Source organism: Nuphar pumila, chromosome 7 (genome assembly GCF_984573655.1).
Source record: "Nuphar pumila chromosome 7, dmNupPumi1.hap1.1, whole genome shotgun sequence".
NCBI lineage: Eukaryota > Viridiplantae > Streptophyta > Magnoliopsida > Nymphaeales > Nymphaeaceae > Nuphar > Nuphar pumila.
Window position 1 is genome coordinate 128317558 of NC_143255.1, and position 9453 is coordinate 128327010.

Genomic DNA, 9453 nt, shown 5'->3' on the forward strand with positions numbered 1-9453 from the left:
GAGAATCTATATTCTAAACTCAAATCCGAGGGAAAAATAGCTAAAAAAAGAGAATCTCAAATCCGATGCCTCATCAAGGCATGGGGGCCGTGCCTGGATCTGGGTTTCCATGAATCTCTTTGGAGATCCATGGCATTGAAATGTACCCAAATGATAATTTGAAAATATCATGTTTTTTCAATATTATACTGGTATTTAAAAATATCACGATAAAGTTACACTGCCTTACAAAAATCAGTGATATCTATTATAAGGAATTTCGCTATCTTAAAACTGTCATGGTTAATAGTTAAGATCAATTTTTTTTTTTAAAGGCAAGCTGGGTTAGGAGGTAGATCCCTACCAGTTATCCAAAGATACCATTGGGACTTGAACTTGCAACGTCCCAACACAAGGTGACGTGCACTAGCTGCTCCTACCAGACAAAGACAAGCGGAGCCCCAGTTGGTTACGACCAGAATCTTATCCGAACCTAAATCGTTTCGAACCAAATCAAACTGGATCGACCAAGTTTTAACCAACAAATGACACGTGTCACAAAAGTAATAAAAAAGAATTTAAATAATTTAACAATATTTTAAAATAAGCCGAATCAGCTTAGTTGGTAGCGATTTTTAGACGATACGATATGAATTGACCGATTCAGACGGATTCTCAACGATACTACAACATTGGTTCCGACCAGCATTCACTGCATGGGGGCTTCCGTCACCGACTCGATTGGTCATAAAAACCGAATCACTGAATCTCTATAAACTGAGACCCTAAAAACCGAGACTTTCAAGGAGAAGTAGGGTTGAAGACATACATAGAATAAATTACAGAATTATCCCTTGATATATCGCCATATCGGTATAACGGATCCCCACGGCCCACAGTACACGTTGAAACTTGAGAGAGAGAGAAAGAGGGAGGGTTCTTTTTTTCTCTTGAATTATTTGTTATTTATTTATTCTCTGAATTTCTAGAGGGAGGGTGGGGGAGGATGGCGTGACATGTTTGCTTTGATTCGATTCCTGGAAGGCCCTCTGAGAAGCGTATTTAATTGGCCATGCTAACAGATTTGAGGCGTTGGTTGAATCGTGTAGCGGAGTTTGCAGACGATGGGCGGATAGATGGTGCTGTTCCAATCGTGGCTGTCTGGCTTGCTCCACTCTGTGTTGGGAGAGAGCAGCTCCCGGATGGGTTGTTTCCCTTGCTTTGATACCAAGAAGGAGGAGTTCGATGCCGACGATGGCGGCGAGGTCAGGAAGGAGCGACTACCCTCGGTAGCGTCTCACGTTTCGAAGATTTCTTCAGGTGGGTGCTATTCAAATCGTGTCTTTTAGGGGAAACCATGATGGATTTTTTGTGGGTATTTGGTTTTAGATGAGAATTTCACGTTTTTAGGCGAAATTTTCAGGTGGACAGTGCTGAAACCGATTTTTTATTTGGTTTTTTGGGTTTTAGATGGGAATTGTTTTTAGGTTGAAAATTTCATGTGGGTAAGATTGAAACCGATTGATTTTTGGTTGGTTTCCTGTGGTTTTGATCTGATCGAACGTTTTCCCGATCAGATTGTATGAGAATTTTGCGTTTTGGTTAGAGATTCGATCGGATGTGTGGTTTGCAGAGCGAATTGAAATAGTTTTATGTGTTTGATTTGAACCAATTGCATGGCTTTTTGGTGTCATCATGATGGTTTGGTAGGAAACGGGTAGTGGAATTGAAATCAATGCGTTTTTTTCCGGTTCGTCTGTGAGACTGAGCATGCTTGTTTGTGGATGAAAAGGAACAGAGAAACTCAAACCGAGGGCTGCACCTGCTCCGGTGAAGGAAGCTCCGGCGTCCAAGGATGGCCCTGAAGTGAAAATTGCAGCGACCACCTTCACCTTTCGCCAGCTCGCAACCGCCACGAAGAACTTCAGACAGGAATGCCTCTTAGGGGAGGGCGGATTCGGACGAGTTTATAAAGGTCGCTTAGAAAGTACAGGCCAGGTATGCGAATTGGATCAGTAATTTATCTCGTGTAAAGCCATTTATCCCGCTTGATTTCACTTTTGATTGGCAATTGTCGTTGTACTTTTGTTCTAGATAAAGTAGCAACATGGTTGTTTGGTTTGGTTTGAATAATTGTAGCTTTTTACTTCCTTTTTTGGTGTGTAAGTTCCTTAATTGATGTTATCTGCATTAGCAGGTTGTTGCTGTAAAACAATTGGACAGGAATGGGCTCCAAGGGAACAGGGAGTTTCTGGTGGAGGTTCTCATGCTTAGCCTTTTGCATCACCCCAATCTTGTTAATTTGATTGGCTATTGTGCCGAGGGGGACCAACGCCTTCTTGTGTATGAATACATGCCTTTGGGGTCATTGGAAGATCATCTGCATGGTATGATTGCAATCCTTTCTTGTATTTGGTGCAGTGTTGTTAAAAACGCGCCTCAAGGCGCAAAAAGCGCGCCTCGCCTCGAGGCGAGGCCCTTTTCGCCTTGAGGCGCACTTAAAAAGCGCAACACCGTTAAGGCGTACGCCTCATGCGCCTTGAGGCGTACGCCTTGAGGCGAGGCGCGCCTCAAAGTGAGGCGCGCATTAAAAATTGGATGGCCCGGACCCGAGTTCGACCCGGATCCGGGCCCGTATTCTCCAAAGATCGAAGCGCCTGTGTCTTTAAAAAAGACACAGGTGCTTCGGGGCGAGGGAAAGCCCTCGCCCCTTCTCTCTCCACTCCGTCCCCTCTCGTCCCCCACCACTGCTGTCGCCGGCCACCACTCGCATCCGGCCACCACCCGTAGCCGATCATCGCCGTGCGACCACTCGCCGCCGCCGTGCGACCACAGCCACCGTCGTGCGACCACTCGCCAGCGACTCACAGCCGTGCCAGCGACTCACAGCCACCGCCGTGCTACCACTCGCCGCCGCCACTGCTGTCGCCGGCCACCACTCGCCGCCGGCGACCTCTGCGTTTTCCGGTAACAATTTTCTGGGTTTATCACCTTGGGAAAGATGAAGCGGTTGCTCCGCTCCCTTGGCAACCCTCATCTCGAGTTTAAGGTGCCACTCGAGATCAGAGCACCACTATGTCTAGTGCTTCCAAAAGAAAGCTTTTTCCGATTACATTCAAAGGCTGATTTTTTCACTCACCCACATAACGATTGTGTCTTATGTTCTTCTCTTCATCGATGGAAATACATTGGCTCATTGTTGTCGCTGAGATTTTTTCTTTCTCGAGAAATTGTTTGATATTTTTGAAGACCAATTTTCACCATATTGCATGCTAGGCTGCTTGAATCTTTATGTGCAATTGCTTGAAATTTCTATTTATGTTTGTTACAATAGTTGACATGAATTTGCTGAATTTCTCTCCCCTCCTTAAACTCACTCATTTGATTCATTGTGCGTTTAGGCTGTCCACATTTCTGGTACCAAGGGAAAAGGATCAACGGCCCAATTTATCTCTAGTATATTGATGTGACCTTTCTCTTTTACTGTTCTCTTGTTTGTAATGTTCAGTGGACTTCACCTTCCACAGTTCTTGCTTTTATGTTTGTGTGTTATTTCCTTTTGGTTTTCCCAACTGTAGCTATAGAAAAAGGCTCAAGTGGATGTTTATTGTTCTTTGCCATTTATGTTACTTTTACATGTTAATCTCATATTTTTTTCGTATTTATTTGAGATTTTTTATTTCGTGTTGGTTGGCGCTTCATCAATAAAGCATTTCTTATTTATTTATAATTTTAGATCATTTTTATAGTTTTTTTTAAGTTTAAATTTTTTTTTGAGGCTTACGCTTTGCGCCTCGAGGCTTACGCCTCGCCTCAGATTTTGGTGGAGCGCCTCGCTACGCCTCAACGCTTTTCACAACACTGGTTAGAAGTTATATGTGACTCTGGAAAGTACTAACGTTGTTAGAGGGCCTCCTTTACATAAAGGAAAGATAAAAGACTATTACCTCAAAATGAAACACATTAACATGTCTTTTTATGAGCATGGCGGTACTTCTGCCTTAACAAATGCTTCCCAAGTTTTCTGAAACCAGGAGAACTTGAGTAGAAGTTCGATACCATTCTTATTAGGTGAATGAATTTTGTTCTCCCAACTAGTCCAAACAGAGTTTTAAGTGGACCATCAAGCATTGTGAGCCGCAAAGGTTTTGGTCTTAGTAAATCCCATTGTTAAATATATCCCAACCTAATGCCAGGTGGGTTTGTTGGGCATGATGTGTTTGTGGCTCTTGCCGATTATCAAAAACAGATAGCAGCTAATGCGGTTGATCCCGTATGGGCAAAGTTGGGGACAGAAGAAGTGAGAGACCGAATTAGGATCTGATGGAGGGATCTCCACTATGACTACATCATCTCCAGTCGTTAATACATCGTAAGGATAGCTCTGAGTATGTCACCTGGGTATGGGTGCGGGTGCGGGTATGGAGGCGACACGACAATTCCATAAAATGTGGGCACGGGGACACGACTATACATATATATATATATATATATTAAATATTACATAGATACAAAATAAATTCAAAATAAACTGAATATAATCTAAATATATATGCTATATGTAAAATATATATTATATGCTGAAAATATAAAGTTATAAATGGAAAATAATTATAAATTGCATACAAACTTGTATGTATGGAGGGTAAAATGGCGTGTCCAGGTGTTGACATGTGTCAACATGGGTATGGAGGGCAAAATGGAGTGTCCGTGTGACATACCACACATCCAATGTTTGATGAAAGGAATGCTTGGCCCAAGGATGAGAGGAATATTAGTTGTCTTTCCCCCTCCCTCTATTTATCTGTCCAAAGTATAACTCAAGGCTCAAGATGATTATGTTCTTTTCTACAATCTTGTTGAGTTGCCCTCTTTGTGTTTGCTTGCTATGCTTTCTGTGTTTAAAAGTGCACTTTCTAAGTCACTAGTATCGTTCATGCAGTTTTCTGTTGGGTATGCATAGTCATTTCTATTTGGTTTTGGTTGTGGTGACGACTCTTTCTTCTATGTGATGGTGGCTATGCTGTGTGCCAAAACATACGCCGAATACTTTCTGCTATTTGATGATGTAGGAATTTTTTTGCACTTCACTTTAGCTGTAGCTACCTATCTGTGGAATCTGAACACGGTATGCTCCCATTGCCACCTTTGTTTTGTTAGAGTTTGATACACAGCATCAGAGGTGTCAAAGGTAATCACTTGATTTGCAAATGGTGTTAGATGGAGAAGTTTTGGTACTTTCTTGGGCTAGTACAGTTGGTTATTTTATCTACAACTGCTGCAAACCTTATTTAATCATTTTTGTTCAGATCTTCCCCCGGACAAGGAACCACTAGACTGGAGCATGAGGATGAAAATCGCAGCTGGTGCAGCCAAAGGGTTGGAGTATCTGCATCATAAAGCAAATCCTCCTGTCATATATAGGGACTTTAAATCATCCAACATTCTACTGGATGAAGAATTCAATCCAAAACTATCTGATTTTGGTCTTGCAAAACTGGGTCCAACTGGAGATAAGTCCCATGTCTCCACTAGGGTGATGGGAACATATGGATACTGTGCTCCTGAATATGCCATGACCGGACAACTTACGGTTAAATCGGATGTCTATAGTTTTGGAGTGGTTCTTCTTGAATTAATTACAGGACGGAAGGCATTTGATTCAACTAAATTGCAGCCCGAACAGAATCTTGTTTCATGGGTAACCACTTAAATAGTTTCTTTTCCCTGTTCTTTGTCCATTTTATCTTTTCTTGAAATTCACTATGAAGTTTTACTTGCTGATGCAGTCCTTCTTGGAATGCTTTTGATTCATGGTTTATCTTATAGAGAAGAATTCATCTAAAAAATAATTATACAAACTTGAATGCATGTTACCTAGTGTTCTGCAGCTTAGAACCATAGAAAATAGCTGAAAGCAACTCCAGTGAATCTTGAACTCACAAGGATATTTCAAATGCATTGACAAAAGAACTTGAGAACTTGGATAATTGATTTATTTGCGTTAAGTATTTTACCATCTATCGAGCACTCCTGCACTAGGTTACTGGTGATATTGTTACGTAGAGGTTAAGATTTTTGGTATCGAGAACCGATGCTCTAACTCAGTATGGATGGGACCTGCTCTGAGCCTCTGACAATGCACAAACAGATCTAGTCTAATATGGCCTGCTTATGGTTCTGCCACCTACCAAACAGAATATTTTTTTTACTCTGCATATTTGTGGTGATTATAGTCTTTTTTTAATATACTTATTTAGAGACCTAGTGCTTATTGTGCCTACTTTTTACCCTACACTGTATTACAACCACCATGTAGTCTCTATTATTAATTTGGTAACCGATCCACAATTCAGTGTATAAAGGTTGTGTCCTTGTTTGTGCAATATTCCTCTCATTAGTCACGTGACTTTCTTGTTTTCTTAGGGTTGGTTATTTGACTATTAGCTTGGTTGTTAGTCTGAAATATCTGTCTTCCTATCATTATTTACTGTGACATAACATACAACTCTTGTACTTCTGCCTATTGGCTGGCTTGCTTGTGATTTTTTATTGTTATAGTTGTCAATCATTTCCATGAGCTCGTGCTATGACTTTGTCCCATTGTAGCATGATTTATGAGGTTTCTTATCCATGGGTTGGGCTACAACCATTAGCCTTATTTGGATGTCCTATTCATTGTTGCAGCATTTGTCGGCTGAGGTTCTTTGCTGAATATCCAATTCTTGGAGTCATTTATCAAAGGAAATGCAGACTGTCTGGTTGATGACTTGGTCTGCACTTTGTTTCCAACGTTGCCATTTTTTTCCCTGCTTCAGTGTTCAAAACCGGTAGCATTTATAGCATTTGCTTTGCACCTACACAAAACCGGTAGCATTTATAGCATTTGCTTTGCACCTACATCCCAATTCAAGAATATTTGGTTTGTGTCCCTGCCAAAAGTTGGGTTAGACAAGTCAGGCTGCAGATAGTCTTTAACTCTTGCTTGTTCGTGATACATCTAACTACCAAAGACCTGTGCTTGATACATGGTTTTGTCATTTTTTATATTGGCTCTGTATCACTGCACAAGAATAGTCATTGTGATTCGTTATGCTGGTACACTTTTTTTCATTTTGGGTGCTTTCAAACAAAAGGAAATTTTTCATTTTAAAGCAAATTTGTTCCGTTTCTCCCCCTACATATCTACATGTTCTTTGTTGCTTAATGTTGAAGGTTCTGATGATCTAAACCCATGATAAAAATAATGCTTTCCATTTCCAGTAATGATCACTTAAAACTGTTTCCCATCCTTTACTGCTATCAGCTGTGGATAGGGGTAGCCATTGGGTCAGGTAGGCTGACAGAAAGCTGATCCAACCCACCTTGAGCCAGGTTTGGGCTGGTATTTTAGACTTTGATCTAATAGGGACCTAGCCGAAATCCAGCCAAATACTTATCAGGTCAGAACTAGGTCAACCCATGACCTGTATTAAGATGCCTGGTTGTATAGCTCCCCTCTCCCCTCCCCCTAAAACATCTGTTCACTACCTCAAGGGTTTTTCTTCTGAATTTGAGCATGGTGGGTAACACCTTTTCCAGCACCAAGGAGCGAAAGTGACTGGCCCATCCTTGATGGAAACCAGTGTAGAAAATAGAAATGCAACAGCAACTGGCAAGGGTCTCTCTCTCTCTCTCAGGTACACAATGGATGTTGAAATCCTAATGCAGAAAGATGTGCCTTAGCATCCATCGTGAAGGACCTGTGTGGAACTCCAAACAAGGATATATGGCCATATGGGAAAGATCAGGTTAGGAATACCTTCACTCCCAATAAGTCAGTGGGTGGGTTATGGGCTAAAAGCCAACCTGATTATAGTTGGGTGGTCCTAATCCATGGTGGGTCATCCCTTGTTATGGGGCATTAGTATGCATCTTGTTTTACTGGTAACTTTGTTATACCACTCTTTTATTCTTGCGTGTAGCATTTATAATTTTATACTAGCAGACCTGTAAAAGAATCAGTACTTCCGCTTGTTTCCCTCAGTGCTGAAGCAGATTGGATTTTTATCCTCCTCTTTTTGCAAATTTTGATAATGATTGCTTGTCTATTTTATGGTATGCTCCCCAACTGTTCATACAATTCTTTCACACCAATGCCCTGAACTGAAACAAAAGCAAAGTGTAAAAAAAAACACATAATGTTGTGTGTACCCTTTTTTCCTCTTAAGGTAGTGTGTTTCTTTCATCTTTATTATTATAAAAAAAAACAGTATGTTTCCTTTTTTCCATTTTAAGGTAGTATTTATCTTTTATCTCTATTGTAAAAACCAAGTACACCTATTTAATTTTTATATTTGTTTTTTCATTTTTACATATTTAAAGCTCCGCATAGGTTTTTTTATTTTCAGTAATTACATGCTTATGATTACTGGTTCTGATGTTATATGTTGCTCTCTTTGCAGGCACGCCCACTGTTCAATGATCGCCGGAGATTTCCAAAAATGGCTGATCCACGATTGCAAGGCAGGTTTCCAATGCGGGGTTTGTACCAAGCAATTGCTGTGGCTGCAATGTGTCTCCATGAACAGGCAGCTACACGCCCACTGATCGGGGATGTGGTCACGGCTCTGTCCTATTTGGAAAAACAAACTTATGATCCCAATGCTACTCAAAGCAACAGAGCTAATAGAGATAAGGATGAGAAAAGCAGAGTTGCTGCTGCTGAGGATAAAGGTGGGAGAGTAGCGAAAAATGAAGAGAGTGGCAGCTCTGGTCGCAAGTTGGAATTAGATGAGTCAGACAGAGATGATTCTCCTAAGGTACCCAAAACCCACAATAGGGATTTGGATAGAGAGCGAGCTGTTGCGGAAGCCAAAATGTGGGGGGAGAATTGGAGAGACAAGAAGAAGATGAATGCACATGGGAATGTGACAAACATGCAAGAGAAAAATGCTGATGATCCAACAAATAAATCATGAGTTATACAAATAATTTATCTTGGGTTATCCATCATCTTCTGTCTGATGTCCAATGAATTATGCGAGCCCAGATTCCCTGTGGGTATAGATATAAAAGAACACAGGTTTTTTGAGTACCATCTGAGGAAGGATCTGTAGTTTCTCAGAGTTCTGCTGTAGTCTCTTTTCCTTTTTTTCTTTTTCTTCTCTTGTTGGAAAAGAAAAGCAGACTTAGGAGAGTGTAAAGGTTCATACAGAGGTTGTACTGTAACTGTTTGTTAACTCAACTTCTTTTGGAAGTCTCCTTTAGTAAAGCTATTTTTTTTTTCAGGACATATGAACAAGGCTTTTCTTTTCGAGTACATGCTTGGAAAGAGTTGGGAACTTGTTCCCATGCTTTTTCCTATTTCATGCAGCCCTCTGCTGTCTTCATTAGTGGGACTGTGTGAGGCATGTGACTCTCTCTCTCTCTCTCTCTCTCTCCTTGTGCTGCATCCACCTACAAAATATACATTCCTAATGTATTGTGATCCAA

General features: G+C 41.0%; 1 protein-coding gene across 2 annotated transcripts; it reads left to right on the top strand.

Moving 5' to 3' along the window:
* The first annotated feature begins 958 nt into the window (after window positions 1–958).
* On the top strand, window positions 959–9253 carry LOC149833468 (serine/threonine-protein kinase PBS1-like). 2 transcript variants are annotated; one of them, XM_090015139.1, is made up of 5 exons: window positions 959–1299; window positions 1778–1977; window positions 2177–2366; window positions 5289–5680; window positions 8424–9253. In XM_090015139.1, the coding sequence occupies exons 1-5, from the start codon at window positions 1116–1118 to the stop codon at window positions 8937–8939; spliced, it is 1482 nt and encodes a 493-aa protein (XP_089871265.1). In that variant the 5' UTR covers window positions 959–1115; the 3' UTR covers window positions 8940–9253. The 2 variants fall into 2 exon arrangements, with proteins under 2 accessions (XP_089871265.1, XP_089871264.1); XM_090015138.1 differs by having other exon boundaries at window positions 975–1299; window positions 1772–1977.
* The last annotated feature ends 200 nt before the right edge of the window (window positions 9254–9453 follow it).

Excerpts from the sequence above, each read along its gene's own strand:
- LOC149833468 (XM_090015138.1), top strand. The coding sequence starts at position 1,116 with ATGGTGCTGTTCCAATCGTGGCTGTCTGGCTTGCTCCACTCTGTGTTG. Across the intron at positions 1,300-1,771 it reads CGTTTCGAAGATTTCTTCAG|GAACAGAGAAACTCAAACCG; the intron begins GTGGGTGCTATT and ends GTGGATGAAAAG. Across the intron at positions 2,367-5,288 it reads ATTGGAAGATCATCTGCATG|ATCTTCCCCCGGACAAGGAA; the intron begins GTATGATTGCAA and ends ATTTTTGTTCAG.